The sequence below is a fragment of the Passer montanus genome, unplaced genomic scaffold, assembly GCF_014805655.1.
Source record: "Passer montanus isolate IOZ18808 unplaced genomic scaffold, ASM1480565v1 scaffold42, whole genome shotgun sequence".
In the NCBI taxonomy this organism is placed as follows: Eukaryota; Metazoa; Chordata; class Aves; order Passeriformes; family Passeridae; genus Passer; species Passer montanus.
In genome coordinates this window covers 5,817,831-5,835,680 of record NW_024369041.1, presented here as the reverse complement: position 1 = coordinate 5,835,680, position 17,850 = coordinate 5,817,831, and the positions used below count along the sequence as shown (strand labels likewise).

Here is a 17,850-nt window from a genome sequence, read left to right as displayed (position 1 = left end):
TTGCTGCTTGCTAGGAAAACCAGCTGCTGTACCTGGTGTGGGACAAAACGCCTGAGCATAAACTGAAAGTGAAGACCAAAGTTCTTACCCTCATTCCAAGAACCAAGAAGCCAATCTCTTCCATCAGCGGGTACTTGCTGACCTGCTGCTGTATCTTCTCTGCTGAAGCATAGGGATCATAACTTTTCTGACCAATTTTTACATCCATTATGCAGGGCTTATTAAACTTACGGGTCACATCTTCCAGTTTTAGATATGTATCTGTCAAAAAACCAAAACTTTTGTTAACAGTGGGTCATAGCAAAATAATTACATAGCTTCTGCTGAGCACCTGTGGAGGAATGTGAATAGTTTAAGGCTTAATATCACATGAATTCAAGAGTCAAATTTGTCTCTGAATGCAGGCTAAATCATGGTCACTGACACCCACAAATTCTATTGCAATGAAACTCTAAATGCTTTCTTGTTAAGAAAATTGCATACAATTAACATGCATTAACCTAGCATTCAAATTCAAATTATTGCCCAGATAAAATCCCTGAGTAGCTTCCACTAAGTCATTAACATATCACAAAGAGCATTACTAACCACATACAAATGCAGCTTTTGCAGCTGTGTGGCTGGTTTCGCAATTCGGATGGCCTCTTGTGTCATTTTAAAAATGAAGAAAACATTTCAGTCCTAGCCTTCAGGGACTGAAGTGCAGCTCATTCTGCTTCTCTTTATCCCACTCCCATCTACACTTATTTCTCATGACACACCTTTAGGACAAAATGCTCTTGGAATCCTAGGCTGCCTTTCATCCATTTCTAACAGCCCTTTGGGAGGGTAGCTGGACTAAGAAACCCCAAAAATACTTGGAGTACCTAGAGATTCAAAGGATGAAAATGACCATTACCAGCATGACCCCCACACTCACTATCAGAACTCAAGAAGGAAATGGAGTCAGTATAAAGCTAGCTCTCAGACAACCCTGCTTGTGAGACAGCAGCACCCACCTCCAATCCTTGCTAGGACAGCAAGGCAACACACAGCCTCAACATGGTCTCATTATTCATGTGTGCTTTGTAAATCCACCTGTCACCAGATGTGCTTTGTAAATCCACCTGTCACCAGGCATAAACTTCATATCTGCTTTTCTTTCCAGTACAGCCTACTCCATAAATGTATTTCTTTGGCTTTCATGCAGTTAGAACACAAAAAACCATTGTATTATATCCCATTCCTGCAGTATGATCTAAAACGGGATTGTGAGAGAAAGCCAAACTAGTTCAAGTTTAAAAAGAGGCACAAAGTACCTTGTTTGAAAGCTGTACAGAGAGGTAACAAACCAAAAGTCCCAGTCAAGATAAAAGGAACAAGCAACATTTCATTTACACTTAATAAGTAGAAACACTTTCCTAAGGAAAGGAAATGAAAGGGATTTCTACTACTTTAAGTCCTAACAGAACTTCAGTTTTTACACCATCATGATAAAATGTCCTGATTTCTCACACAGTATTTAATCCTCAGCTGCCTGCTTTCTGTATGAATGGAACTAGGCATTTTGTTAATGTAGTCATTTTCAGGAAAACATGTCAAACCAATACACTAAAAAAAAAAATTTAAAAAAAAACAAAACAAAACTACTCTTGCACTAACTCACTGCCCCAGCTTTCAATGTCCTCTGGGCTACAGGATCAATCTAGCTACAGCAAAAAGTGTTTTGTTATGGGCTAGCTCACCCACTAACTACAGCTGCAGGAATACATCCAAGCTGAAATAACTCATAGCTACCTTTGAGGAGCCCTAGGCAGCCAACACACTTGATATTTGCCCACTGAATATTCCCAAAGGAGAAGCAGGACAAATACTCTCCCTACCAGGCAGCACATTGTGTATCATCTGAACTGCAGGTGCTGCTTCTGCTCTTCAAAGCTGTTATACAGAGGTCTAATCCAGTCAGATATTAGCACAGCTATTGGACTTGGGGGAGAAACCACTACCAATACCTGGGGAGTCCATAAAACCTGATAGCGATCTCTTATTAAACCAAAAATTGTAAAAATCTAAGTGTCATCCTTCTGACTATTTTTGCATATTACAGAAATCACTGCAATCAACAGATTTGTGTCATCACTCTAAAACAATGCAGAAAATAACTAAATGAAGGTCAAGGTTTTCAGTACATAGCTCTCAAAAGCAAAGAGTCACAGGTTTACATGGGAGGTTGCAAAAAAGTCTCAGAAAAGGGCTGGAGTCCTTCATCACCAATTCCAAAATGCTTTGAAGCATGTGGAGAGCACTCCAGGATCAAACTATTAGAAATAAAAAATACAAATTGTTTAGCTGCAATGTTTTCATCAACCCTAAAATAAAACATACAGAAAGGAGAATAAAACATCTATTTCCATAGGTACCCATTGGCATCTGCTGTCCTCTGCTGCACTGGTCTAGTTCCTGCTTTTAACCATACAGCACCAATATTCAGCATCTCCCAAATGCTTTAAAGTCCTAAATATCTGTCACTTTGTTATTCCCCATCCTTTCCAGATTTCTTAAACTGTCTTACCGACCTCCTAAAAACATAACAATTTTTTTTTAATTAAGCATTAAATTACCTTTGTAGGTAACACCAATCCTGGGAAACACTAATTATTTGGCAAAGCCTGTAAATGATCCAGAAATTTCTCATCTCTTTCACACTTTCTAGAATTAAATCTTTGTTGCTAGATAAGTGCTAGCTCAGAATTAGGCATCTGTTGACACATCCCTGTGCTCTCACAAAGCTGTCTGTCCTTTTTGGCAGAGTAATACCACCCAGATAAAGCAAGTTACTTTTTCTGATGATTGCTTCAAACAAATGGATCAATTGTTTACACTCCATCTTTCCTGGCACTCCTTGGTGCTTATTTCCACTGTATTCAACAGTCCAATGAAACAGCTCCCAAACCCACAATACTGGTACATGACTTTCACTCCCAGCAGTTACCCCTGATCCCTCCAAGCACTGAGACTAAGGCAAACAAAGTTCACCCTCACATATCTATCAACTGCTCCCCATTTTCATCCCCCAGTTACTGCAAACCTCTGAAGCTCTAACCATAAATGTCAGGCGAATGAAACAGCTCCCAAACGCACAATACTGGTACATGACTTTCACTCCCAGCAGTTACCCCTGATCCCTCCAAGCACTGAGACTAAGGCAAACAAAGTTCACCCTCACATATCTTATCAAATCCTCCCCATTTTCACTCCCCAGTTACTGCAAACCTCTAAAGCTCTGACCATAAGTGTACTTCTCAAGGGCATCAGTGAGTCTGCACCACATCCCAGGCAATTAGAGGGCTCTCCTCCCTTCTCCTTGCTTGGTTAAACAAAAACCTGCAGATTTTTCAAGCAATTCAGACTTTCTAAATTATTATGTAGTGCCCTGCTGACCCAGTGTGCTTCAGGAAATGATGCATTTTCTATCTCAAACTAGATTAAATTAAAAAAACCCCATGTAGGCAGAAATTCATCAAGATTTTTATATTAAAACTTGCATTGCTAGATAGTCTTGACCATACATTTCAAGGATTTAAATAAATGAATCATCAGAGACTTGCCCTGTCCTTTTCTGTTTACCAATGGCAGGAGAGTGTGCCTTGACATATTATTTACACATTTTTTACAGTCCCAAAGGAAATAAAGCAAAAGACCACTAAAATTCAGCAAGTATCCACGGCATGAACCACTGCAGACTTCAGCACAGACATGCCAGTGCATTCCATTCTCCCTGGAGACAGAAGAGACAAACTCACTGGAGGCATCTGATTGCTTTTCATATCTTAGGAGACACCTCTCAAAACACAAGAAGCAGGGAAAAGCCACAATTGCCCACAGCAACAAAGAAAGAAAAGAAAGGTTTGAAGCTGGGTTATATGTATCTATCCTGTTCAGAGGTTAGGCAACAAAACTGGGTAACAGTATGAAATGAGCAGCAGGGAAGTTACTTAAAAAAAACTAAAGAAAATAAAAAAGGGCAACAACTAGGCAGCCACACTCAGAAAACTCAGCAGCAGATGGCTCCTACATCTTTATAACAATTTTTCCACTGCTTTGTGAATAAAATCCAAATACCCACAATGCCAGTGAAGCTAAATTTCAAGTCCAACCCATTTCAGACTAGCTTAGGAAAACAGCATCCCACCTCTACCTCCATTTCCTTTGCAGTAGCACTGGGTATGTGATTTCAGCAGAATGGGAGTTATTTTACAAATTGCATTGATACTGGGAGTCCATCTTTTCTGTCATATTTCCTACATTCTCATTTATACTTCATACATTTCACCCCTTTTAGCTAGCAATTTCATCCACTCACCTATATTTCAGTATAGAATGCTGACACTTCTCTCTAACTATTTCTCTAAGAAACTAAATTATGTTCTTCATCTCACAAACTGCAGTTCCTGCTTACCTGTCACATTGAAACTCAGAGAGGGCCACAAATCAAGTTGAGAGTAGACTAAGTTTTGTTTTTTCAGAAGTCACCTATGACTAATTTAGTAACAATAGGAAATTACTGGGTTCACTACTACTGGATTACACAGAGCTGTGATGCCAGAGCCTGCAGAGCAGTGACTGCCAAGGGAAAGGTCAGGCTTCCAACATCAAGACTGCAGCAAACCTACAAATATATCTTCAATCTACATTTAGGAACAAGATACACATACACTCTGCTAAGCTCCATCATCTGCAGCAGCTCTGATTTCTATCAAGACTACACAAAGCTCATTAATACTACAGATAAGAGTTGGCAGTGCAGTGTTTTGGTTGAACTGTGGCCACAGCTTTCTATGAAGAGGCCTCATGATAGCACACAGCCTTTTCAAGAAGCAAAACAAACAAAACCAGAAGTTTCTCCTCCTTTAAACAGTTATTCCTAATGCCTATGTCTGAATGACTGGGGGGGACCTTCCAAAATCCAGCCCCGTGGTGCACGATGCTTTCGAATCCCCAAAGCAAATGAGCAATGTGTTGAATTACTGTCTCTTGGTTAGACCACATATTTCCACATCTTAAGATCATACCGCAAATAGCAAAAAATTATTTGCAATTGAGAGAGAATATTAGGTGAACTCCATAACACATTAAATTGCGAGGGAAGGAAAAATAGCTCTTGTAGAGCTATTTAGAGTTAGTGCAAAACAGGAAAGCATGAAGGCAAATCTGAGCTAAGAAACTGCTGGTAGTAACACAATCTTGTTTTCATTTTTTCTTGTAGATATTACACCATGTCTTTGGATACTGTCTTACTACTTCTTTGGAAAACAAGTCTATCAAGTGATAGCATAAGCAGAAGACAGAGATATTTTAAAGGAGCATGGCATCTAGTTTGGTGCCCATTTATTCAAATGGACTCCATGGCATCCCTTTGTTTCTGTGTGTTCCAGAAGCTTCATTTTTCAACTGTGGATGAGAAAAGTCCCCAGAAGAAAATGTAGTTTCTAATACAACAATATATATTTTCTCTTGAAGAGACAATCTTCGAATTGTTCTACCAAAAACACCCTTTTCTTCCTGACTCCCAATGTTATACAAACACAGATTTTAAGATCTTTGTTTCATTGAAACCAGTAACAGAGGATGACAAGCAGAACTCCCCACCACGACACCTGCTCAAGTAAGTGCTTTGGGTGGTAAGGCACAGTGATGGGATTCAACCTCTGGAGAAACAGCAGCAGATTCCAGCTCGAATGCTCCCTCAGCCCCAGAGTATCCATCTTCCTTTCTTCCACACCCACAAAGTGCTTCTTCCTTTGATCACCGGGCTGCACATAACCATGGAACCAGCCCACTCCCCCACCACGACCTCACCCAGCTTAGGAGCTCTGGGGCAATGTCCATCAGGCCCAGCTACTCAGGAAACCTCTGCTGTACAAACAGCCACACCCCATCTTCCCCGGGAGGAAGACTCCAAAGATCTAACCCAGCCACAGGACTGCAAACTGGAACCACGTGTTAGAGGGAATGTCAGTGGGTTCCAAAACAAGTCCAAAAATGCCCTACAGAGCTCACAACTGCCAAAAATCAGTCTCCAGAAAATTTCTCCAGGAGGTTTGGATTAAGAGATAAAATTAGAACAGTACCATTTGGTGCAGTAGGTGGTGACCAGACACCGAAGTATTTTGGCAGATATTCCCGCAGCTGCAGAAGAATGCTGTCGCAACAGTCGGAGTCATAAACCTGAAATAAAATAGGCAGGCTTGGAGAGATCATCATTTTAAACATTCATTTTTCCTGGTGGGGTGGTGAACAAGTATCTGCATGGTACTTGGCAGCTAGCTGGGGCCAAACCATGACAACTTCCAGTTGTCCCATAATTATACTTTCTTACAGTATCTGTTTTCATTAGTCTAAGGTATTTACCTTACATTTAAAAAACATACAAGATGAAGATGATACTTATCACCGTCCAACATAAATGAGTGGCATCCTTTCTTTCAAATTTTGAAGTGGCAACAATACATTAACCCTAAACACAATTTATGGCTTAACTTGAATAAAAATCTAAACTGTAATTGTTAACTTCGAAGCCTAGATATTGAAAAAGAAGCTCTCACACTTGCATTCAAGACTGTTTAGGATTACTGCATTGTATTATATATCCAAATATTTTTAATTTCTATCAGGTAAAGTATAGAAGCTCAGACTAGATAGCATTTTCTCATCTTCTTCAAGACAATTCATGCTGTAGCTACACCACACAGACTATGCACAATTCAAACACAGTTCTTTTCATTTGCTTTTAACGCTTTCAACATTTTTTTTCAACTTCTGTAGGAAAAACAGTAAGAGCTTGGAAACAGCAGCCGGCTTATATTCCTGAAGGAACAACTCTGCAGTTAAAATGAAGCTTTGGATACTATCTCTTGTGGAATTGCATGACTGTTACCAGTTTGCAGCACTTCTGAGAGGGTTTCAAAACCATTGCCTTGCCCAGATTGCCCCCATCCCACCCAGGGAAGTAGCTGCAGACATCAGGGATGGCCTACATCATGCTTCCACACACTTTGTAGACTGAAAGATCTATATTCCCACCAGGTTACAATGATTGTCATTGCATTTAGGAGCCATCTCATCCCACTACCCATAGAGATGTCCCAGTTGTGCTGCCATCAGGGTGTCCTTGTCCTCAGCCCTACCATGGCCACACAGCAATGTGGATGCTGCACAGTGACCTGGCATGCTCAGGGTTCTGCTGTCCCTGCAGTGCAGCCACAGACCACTGCAAAGTTGGCAGCAAGGCAAAAAAAATGTCAGGTGTTAAGAGCTCTGCAGACTTGGCTCAGTTCACTGGGTCAGGCCACATTTAACCACAGTGGGGGACACCTGGCAGCTACAAAGGGGAGGCAGTGCAAAATACATACCTGCAGGGTTATGTTAATACAGCTAGGGAGGAAAAAAAAATGGGCCTGAAGTCCACATGCTATTCTAGAGCATCCAGACAAGCCTTGGCTACCCTCACCAGTGCCAGTAACTCGACACAGCACCTCGTGCAGCAGCAGTGGTAAAATTAGTTAATGGGAGCTTGTCCTAAATTTAGGCTTCACTGCAAAAATCTCCAACTAGGTGAACTCAAATCACCAGTGTGCTTCTAACAGAGGAACTTCTCCACAGCTAAAGCAGGGCTCTCCTGGGCTTGCACCAAGCACAGTTAGTGGGCACTGATCAAGAGCATGACACACCCATGCTGACTGTATGCTAAGGTATTGAATTTGACCCATTCCTTTAACCAACTCATGGTACAAGCCCCATTTAAAAGCTACTAGGGCAAAGGGCTGAATCCCGAAAGCTCAAAGTAGACAAATATGTGCACAGTGTATTGCAAAACTCTGGGGTACACCCAGACCACACCCACTGTCACTACTGTTGCTATCTTAAGTATAGAGAAGTTGCTGGGTGTGTACCTTGTAAGTCACAGTGTCACATCACAGGGCACTGAACTCTCTTCACATGTCATGGTTTGACAAGCTGGCATGACCACTGAAGCTGACACATAATTCTGTGTCTAAGTCCAGTTTCCCTCCATTTTAGCATAAGCTGGTATGCTGCTACATTGTGCTCTAAGATAAAAAACCTTTCTTGCCCCTGTGATCAGTGAATTTATGCAACATTTCCTCACTGAGCCTCGGGGGTTGCCAGCAGAGGACAGTGCTTTCTCCAGAAGACTGCAGTGAAGCTTGATCTTACTCGTTTAAGGAAGAAAGGAAGCAGCTAAGGGTGGAAGAGAGGGGAAGATCAGCAGCAGGCAGATGCTGAGGCACACACTTGATCACTGCTCTCTTTGATAACAGCTCAGACAGCAGTTTCTGGGCCAGCACTCCAAGCACTGACTGGTGCCATCACTTCATGTTGTGTGCAAGTAGTACAAACCCAATTTTTGCTTACTGTGGTAGCTTATGATCATAACATCTTACATCCAAGGCAGGGCACCCCACTGCCCCCAGCACAAATGCTCTATTCCCACATGAGTTTGAGCAGATCTGAGAGGCAGAAATTATCAGACCTTCAATGGGAGCAAGTGCATAAATAGGTCAGGACCAAGCAGAGAGTGATGGAAACCAAAAGTGCAGCAGACAACAAGGAGAAACACTGAATGCAACTGAAAAAATAGGCAAACATAATAACTCATTTACTTTATTTATTAGCAAAAGATTCTGAGAAAGTGGAATGTCAGGAGACCACTTTGGTTTTCTAAGAGAGACAGGACCCTTGACTTACTTTTTAAAGTAAGTCAACATTAGACCATTAAACTTTGCAACTTAACAAGTAATTATGAGTATGCTCCTGCGTATTTCAAACAGCAGGATACAACAAAGATACTCAGATAATTTATAATGGGGTGTAAGAGCCCAAAGTTGAGACCAAAAGGGGAAAAGAGCTGCAGAAGTATTATCTTCCAAGTACTCTATTCCTCAATATAAAACATTTTAAATGGAGACAGAACTCCCAATAATGCATTTTTCAGTATCACTACTTTGACAAAACAGAACTACTGCCTTACTTGTGTCTCTCAAGAACTCATCTTGCTCCCAGAACCAGTAAGAAATTCCCCTCATAACTTTGCATAACATTTACAAGGCACTTATTTGACCTTAATATAGACCTCCATCTCAGCCTGTAATGTATTCACATGTCAAACAAGAATAAGCACCCAATTAATAAAGATCAGAGGAAGTCACTTGGTGTGGGCAAAGCAACAAAACCAGACATTTCAGGAATGATGCTCATTCCTGTGCAGGACAGAACCACTTCTGCTCATTAGAACGGGGCCTCGTAAGCAGTACACATCATGGGCATTCTTTCTCATTTCATACAACCTGGTAGCAAGCCACAGAATACCAAATATAAATGTAAACATGATAAAACCATCCCTAAAACTACACAGGGAATATACCATGCACCTCATGCCCCAAAAGGTATTGCTACCAATACTGCTTGAAGATTCCTGAAAAATGCAGGTTATTACTCACCTTAGGAAAACTTTAATAAGTAAACCGTTAGATTTTTACTTACATCAGCAATATTCCAATTTTACTTCAAGAAACAGTGCTTTTTTTATTTTTTACTGTAACAGTGGAGGTCCATCTCTCCAGCAAACATGACAAATACAAGCAATTTCTGTGTTAGCGTATATAACATCTTTATCCAATAAATCAGGATATCCAAAACAACTCTATGCCAGCTCAGCCTGTGGAGTTATCCCTTCTACATATCACATGCTACATTCCTCCAAGAGCTCCAAGACTGGAGACCTAAAATGTCTCCAGAAAAGCAAGTAAATAGGATGCTGACATTTGGAGGGCTCATGGCACGACCATTACAAATTACAGCCACTAACTCATGGGGGAACATGCTCCAGATATGTTCTGTGGCAGCTCAGATAGTCTAACAGACACCATGAAGTCATAATTTCCAGTCATGCAGGACTTTTTAATTCTGAGGCTTATTTACCATGCCTAAGTTTTTAATCCAAAGTACACTCTGGGGTTTCCTGGAACAGAGTCATCTGCTTTTAATGCAAAGAGGGGCTGCTTAGGACAATGGGAATGTTTCCTTTTTTAAAACACAACATTCAGAGTTTTTTGCTAAAGGCTAGCTAATGACCTAAATGATAGAGGGAGGGTAAAACAAGCGTTTCAATTTCAACAGGAAACTAGTTCTAGCAGTACAGACCTGTCTTCAACTGTCCTGATAAAAAAAATACCACTTTCACAGAAAAGTAATCCTTAGAGAACATTCTGAAGCACATTCAAGAGTTAGTTTAAAAGAACATATATTTTACAGCTATTTGAGTGGGAAACCAAGTGTCAGAGTAGGTATATCAGTCTGAAGCATCACCTTTCTTTGCTGCCAGCTATCATAAACTGTCCCTAAAGGCAGCAGCACTACAGCCTCCAGAGTCTCAGATTACACAGCCAGCTGCCAACATCAGGCAGAGAATTCACTGTCCACCGTGGGATCTGAGACTTTTTTTGACCAATTAATGCAGCTAAGTCATGCACTTAAATTAGCAAATGCAAGATTTACAGATGCTAGGGCAACCTGAATTCCTTCTTCCATTGGGTATGTGTTATATCACAGACTTTAATTACCTGAGCACACACTGCATTTCCCTCCAGACTCTTACATCAGCCAGTTACACCAGGCAAGTGCAAGGGTCAAAAAATGGAGGTTGAAACAGCAGCTGTGATTTTAGCAATTCATAACTGCTTGGTTCCACAACTCAGAGAGCCCTGGGTTTTTTCTGAAGTGGTACCATCATGGTTTGAGTTGTGTCCACAGAACCTGTTTCCACAAAATGACTGGCACTGAGCCATCTCTGCTTATAATATTCAAAATGTCATACCACAATAACTTCAGAAGTTAAATATTTGTGAATGTTGTTACACTAAATGCTATTATAGCAAATTGCATAATTTACTATCTAATATGCAGCCATATTAATGAGATTGCAACCATTTTCACTGAAAATACACAGGGAGTGCTCCCTGCCAGCTCATGGTTTTTCAACAACCATCATCCCCAAGTCCTTCCCCCAGGGCTGCTCTCAATCCCTTCTCCCAGGGCTGCTCTCAATCCCTTCTCCTTCCAAGCTGTTGGTGTGTCTGGGATTGCAGGGCAGGACCCTGCACTTCTCTTTGTTGAGCTCCATGAGGTTTCCACTGGCCCACTTCTCAAGCCTGTCAAGGTTCCCCAGGATGGCATCCCTTCCCTCAAGTACATCATCAGCAACATTACAAGCCTGTCTGGGGTTTTTTTTAAATCTGGAAACTAGAATTCTTTTTGGAGACTGAATTTATTTTGGTTTTCTTTCAAGTAGGCAACCTACACTTTCCTCAATCTCATTCTGTCAGTTCACCAACCGTATCTTACTTTTAAGTGAACTTATAATGAGAAAGTATTTTCTGTATAAAATTAACATGTATTAGTAAGTTGATCATATTCTAAAACATTCACAATTGAAGTCTAAACAGTATTTGATCCAGGCTGAAAAAACACTTGCATGACCCTCCAGCAGAGCAGGAGCAAAGTGCTGGGTCTTAATTCAATTTAACATACTGTGCACTTTACAACTATGCATTTTCACTTTATTTCCAACCAGATCTACTCTTGGTAAGGAATATTCTGCAAAATGAGGTTGCTAAGAGAACTGGATTTTTTTTTTCCTGCTTATTTGCATAGACTACAGACTACTCAGTCTGTTCCCAACTCCACCCAGTTGTTCCATAATTGCATCAAATTGCAATAATGGCCTTTTACTGTCTCCCTTTTTAAAGGGTTTCCTAGATTTATTAAAGTGGGTTCTAGTTAATTCTGTGATACACAATCCTCAAAGAGCATGGGAAACAGACACTCACCAGATCCTTTCTACTGTGTGGTGTGTTTCTTCCAAACTGGTTTTTGCTGCAGAGTGCAAGAACCACAAAAATCTGCCATATTTTCCAAGTTCTACTGTCCAGTCATTTAATAGTGAAGTACAAAAAAATTATTTATATATAGAGCAGTAGTAGGAACTCAGCAGATTATTACAGCTGTACTTCATCCTTCATCTCTCTTAGACAACTCCTCATGTGAAAAAAGATCTGAATACCAGCTGCCAGTATTTCACAACTTTATCAAAAAAAAACATTTTCTTCTCATTAATCAAGAATTACTGTGTGTCCTTGCTTTTATTGCCAATTCCCAGGCTCACGGTTAAAAGCTAACTTCACATGCTGGTTCACTCATTTCCCCAGCAAAAGAGGATCCCTTCTAGACAATTCCTCAGCAGAGGAGTGATGCTGAGAGCAGGAGTGAACTGCATCAGAACATGCTCACTGTGTTTGCCAACAGGTAATTTGTACACCTCAGTACCAGCATCTCAACGTGGCAGATCCACATGTACCAGAATGAGGCACAGCCAAAGATCCTTTTGAGCTACAGCTCCAAATGCAGTAGAAATGAAAGGCATGGGCAAGGCATTGCTTCTCCAAAACAAGATGTTAAGAAAACCAGGCATCCTGTATTTTTGTCCATACAAGACTGGAAATCAAAACCTTAGCCAGAGACGTGATCACAGGATAAGGATATTTTAGTACACAACAGCAGCACGATGGCCATCATCCACTCCTTTTTCAGCCAAGGATTATCATCTAAATCAAGAGCACAAAAGCACTTCACTGAGCTTACAAAATAGGGTAACTTATCCTGAAACAAGACGTACTCTGCCTCCCAACCCCTTTCCTTTCCTGTCAGTAGCAGAGAACAGTTTATGGAACACAGGCTGCCTTATCATGATTTATGCTATATAGGCTTAAAGGGAGCTGAGCCTTATGACTCAGTTCTTGCAATTCCCTGCAAATTCAGGCCAAAACCCATCTTTCAGACTCTTGGCTTCATTTTATGCCATGGGGGGGAGGGAATCACCACAAGCCTTCTGCACTGCCTAAAGATGCTGGAATACTAATTAAAATTAGCAGGAAAAGAAGCAAGCACTGAGCAGGAATGACAAGACATAGCCCAGGAGCTGCAGCAGGTTATTGAGAACAAAATAAATAAAACAGTAAGGAAAAGATTACTGTTAGTGGTCCAAATGGGCACAATTCCTGAACATTTCTTCTCGGTAACCCCAGAAGCACAAGAACTGTGGCTTCAGAAATATTCAGGTAACTGGGTTTCACTAACACATTACCCCCTGGTTACAAACTAGAAGCCTGACTGTTAAAAAAGACAGCAGAAGTTGCACAAACAATATCAATCCTGCCTTGTATCTGGCTGTAAAATGAGCTAGAGAGCTCTTGAGGGAAAGCAAAACAAACACAGGTCACTGACCTATGGAAACTGCATTTCAATACATCCAAAGGAAACTTCAGAACAATTGTGTAGGCAAACACAAAGCCATTCCTTCCTAGCTTTCAAGTGCCTAACTCTCACCTAACCATTGTAAATCTCTTTTACATGTTGGAGCTATTTGTGTCTCCTATATCCTGGCTTTGTTTTTAGGACGCATAACAAGAGTGAAAAACATTTTCTGCTATCTCCACTGGTAACAACTTCCTTGCATTCAGATTCAATGTCAGCAGGACTCACCCTGAGCTGCTGCAGCAGTTTACAGCCATCACTAACTGGGCAGGGTGGAAGATTTGTTAACCAGAAGAGCCAAGCAATTATCTGAATTATCTTTTTACAATGCTTGGTGCAGTTAATGATCTCTCTTGGTTCACAAGCATTGGCCAGAGGAGGAGGTTACCACAGCTGAGCTGGGACTGGGAGAACCCTGTCCACCTTTTCAATCCAACTTCCCAAAATCACCCTTGCACCTGGGACAAAACTACCTGAGAATTTGGATATGACTTGCATTACAACAGCCTTGGAAACCTTTTACCATTTCAGCAATGTTATCTGGAGCCATGGCATGGGGCAACACCACTAGAACCAGCTATGACAATTCTGATGTACAGCCAACAGGGAAAAAGAAAAAGGTATCCACTGGAAGCTGCCCAAGCTGCAGGAGCTTTCCCAGCAGTTTGCAGCAGGAGGAGGGAAAGTGTGCTACACATCCCCCAAGTGTCATACAGTCACCACAGGCAAACTGAAGGGCAATTCAAATAAAAGTTTACAGGAAGATTTATTGATCTGTTAAGCATAAAATCCCAGTTTATTAGCTGCTCCACTAGCAAACTTTAAACTTCAGTAGGCCATGCGCAGAAAAGTTACACACAGTAACAGGTTTACAACAGCACTGAGTGAAAGCCAAGATCAGCAGTCAAAGAGCAGCCATTTCCAAATAGTTCAGCAACCTTCTCTTGTTCCACTGAACAGTAACAAACACTCCATCTCTTCATGCTCAACACACAGCTTGTAGAAAACTGAAATCACAAAGATAACTACTGTCAATTCTCTCTTCCTCAGTTTTCATAGAATCACAGAATGGTTTGGGTTGGAAGGGATGTGAAGGACCATCTTGTTCCATCCCCCTGGTATGGGCAGGAACACCTTCCACTATCTCAGGTTGCTCCAAGCCCTGTCCAACATGGCCTTGGACACTTCCGGGGATCCAGGGGCAGCCACAGCATCTCTGGACAGCCTGTGCCAGGGCCTCACCACCCTCAGAGGGAAGAATTTCCTCCCAATATCCCATCTAACCCTGCTCTCTGGCAGTGGGAAGCCACTCCCCCTTGTCCTGTTCCTCGAGGCCCTTGTCCAAAGTCCCTCTCCAGACTCTCTTGGAGCCCTTTTAGGAACTGGAAGAGGCTCTAAGCTCTCCCCAGAGCCTTTTCTTCTCCAGGCTGAACAACCCTAACTCTCCCAGCCTTTCCTCACAGCAGAGGTGTTCCAGGCCTCCCATCACTGTGGAGGTCTCCTCTGGACTCCCTCAAAGAGGTCCATGTCCTTCCTGTGCTGGAGGCAGCTCTGCACACGGGGTCTCCCCTGAGCTGGGCAGCATCCCCTCCCTGCAGCCCAGTCTCCCTCTTTTAGTGCCCACAAAAGCAGCTGCCCTATTTAAGGCCCGACATTAAATCATCCTCCTCCCTCTCCTACAGAACAACAGTTTCTGCAATGCTGCATTCCTGACATGACAAACCAAGGAAAGCCCCGTGCTGGAGAGCTCTGAAATGCAAAGGCAGAGCTGTACTAGCACAGAGTGCCCTGGAGTCTGAGACAGGAGCTCCACACCCAGCTGAGCAGGGGGTTACCTCACACACTGGCTGCACTAACTTTTTCAAAGGACACTGTTCTCACATTTTTCAACTCACCTGGTGCAACAGACCACTGTAGGAGTGCTGATAGGTTTCCTGTTTCCTCCTTCTATCAACACTGCTGACTAAACCAGAGCATTTCAGCATGGATAAATGAGCCCTGGCATAAATCAGGCTGAAGCCAACTCCCAAAACACACTGAGGAGCAGGGTACTTGTGTGGATTGCTCAGCATGCTTGCATAGGCAGCCTACCATAACCTCACAGTGCCTTTTACCAATTTATTCTCTCTAATTGAAAAGACTACAATTTCAAATAACACTATTTCCCTGTTCCCACATCCCTGTATATTGCTCTCTCCCAAAACCCCTTTAAAAGTAGTCCTTTGGAATACCTCCACCTACACAGAGCATTGCCATTACACAGAAACAACTGATCAGCAGTGTAGATAGCCCTTAAATAAACACCACCCTTATGCCTCAATTAGTTTCATTCCCTTGTTGCTCATACCTATTGAAAACAAAGTATTTTGTAGCTATTCAAGGTTAAAAAACCTCCTATTTTTCTCACACAGATAAGGGTACCAGAATACCACTTAAAACACTCCATGGTTATGCAGGCAATGTTTTTAAGGAGTTCATGCCCTCAGGTACAGCAAGGGAGTTTGCAGAAACAAAATTAAAATGTTATTATTCTGATTAGATAATTAGTCAGATTTACACAAGTCAATAGCAAGAGGACATTACAGCTAGAAAGTGACACTCCAACGAGAAGTTAAGCAGTGCACAGTAAGCCATCAACAAACTAGTTAAGCTATTAACAGACAGCTCATTGTTTTACTATGTTTTATGTTAGAAGGTATTTATGATAATCTTATCATGCTCTCTTTTTCCCCTCCCTCATAACACATGGCAAGTCCCTTCCCTAGCAGTAGAGAATGAGACATAGTGATTGGTGAAATCATCTCTTACAAAAAAAGACCTTTTTTTTGACTGCTAAAGGTAAAACACTGTATGAAGAAAACAGAAAGGCAACCTGACAGCAGCCTGAGCAGGAATTACTTCAGCAATTTTCCAGATTTTACAGAGACCTGTGAAATTCTTCCAAACTTCATCTGCCACCTGCTTCTGAGCAAGTTTTGGACCACTTCCTAGTATTTTGCAGTACATGTCTTCCTTAAGTTTCCATTCCAAAACAGAAGCCCATTTTGTTTGGGCTCTACTGGTAAGTACTGAGCATCATGCTCAACAGAAAAATAAGGGAAAAAACATCTGATTCACTGACAGACTTCTACCTCTGTCATGTTCACACATCAGGCTGCAAGCAAATCCAGCACTTTCAGAAGAGAAGACTTTCTTGGTCCAAACAGAAGATAATATCTACCTGGTATCACATTAAATATATCAGAGTTCTAGTCAAACTTGTCCCTTTAATGCTTCATTATCATCTCTCACGACACATTCCCTGCAGCCTCCAGCTGACAAGTGCACACTGAAATACCACTTCCTGCTTCTTGGAAGACACTTCTGCTTCAGATCTGCCATAGCTGCTCTCCAGCTGACTCATGCAGCTGAAACTGAGACATGCTCCCCTTCTTGCCACCATCAACTACAGAGCTTCTCAGTTACTTCCCACGAGGAGGTGTGCTGTTCCAGAAGGAAAAATACCCACCCTTGTTTCTGACCCAGGTGCTGGGGCACTAATTTTCATGCATGCTAGTATAAGGTGGGATGCAAAGGCAGCAATAACTCACATACCTACAGACAAAACAGTTCCAAGCACGTATGAAAAAACAGGAGCAGAAATTACAGTTACTTCTCACGAGGAGGTGTGCTGTTCCAGAAGGAAAAATACCCACCCTTGTTTCTGACCCAGGTGCTGGGGCACTAATTTTCATGCATGCTAGTATAAGCTGGGATGCAAAGGCAGCAATAACTCACAGACAAAACAGTTCCAAGCATGTATGAAAAAACAGGAGCAGAAATTTAAAAAAAGGTCACAATTAATCCACATATACTATTGGAAAACCACCTGCTTTGATCTTACCAACCAACCTGCTGTTTTGCCCTGACAAAGGGAGAGCTTTTTTCAGACTTATTTCACTTGTTTCATTTCTGCACTGCTTCTCACGGCCACCTTTTCAGGGCCACCTTTCAAACAACTCCCTGTCTCAAGGAGCAGTAAAATTATCCTTCTCTCCATCTCTGGAGGCTCATCAGCCTTCTCCAATATGATAATATCTCTTTGATTACAGCCCACAAGACGGGCTGAACTCAGTCACCAAAGCAGGGCAGCTTTGCTGTTGTTCCTACTGCTTGTCAGATTAGTCCACTAAACTGCCAGAACACTACCAAGACAAGGAAGTTTTGCCATCTTTTAAATAGGCCAAATTCGTTCATAAATGTCCAAAAAGCACCATCATGGTGCAAGGTAAATGGCAGGAATGGGAAGAAAGGCATTTATTTCCCTTTAGGCAACAATGAGCTATTGGATCAGCTCAAACTGCATGTGGAACTGTACCCTATCCTGACCCTCCCAACCCAGAGCAATTATCACCCTATAACAATAATGTGTAGAGCTTAGATGTCTGTAACCCACATCACACAGCTCTTGCCTGAGAGTAAACATGATAGCAGGTAATCACT

General features: G+C 41.8%; 1 protein-coding gene across 1 annotated transcript in view; it reads right to left on the bottom strand.

Moving 5' to 3' along the window:
- Window positions 1–17,850, bottom strand: part of IPMK (inositol polyphosphate multikinase) — a 41,048-nt gene that overhangs the window by 13,640 nt on the left and 9,558 nt on the right. Inside the window, exons 6-7 of the mRNA XM_039719605.1 lie at window positions 6,111–6,207; window positions 89–261 (exon numbers count right to left, since the gene is read on the bottom strand). Coding sequence (XP_039575539.1) covers window positions 89–261; window positions 6,111–6,207 — 270 coding nt within the window. The remainder of the gene's footprint in view (window positions 1–88; window positions 262–6,110; window positions 6,208–17,850) is intronic.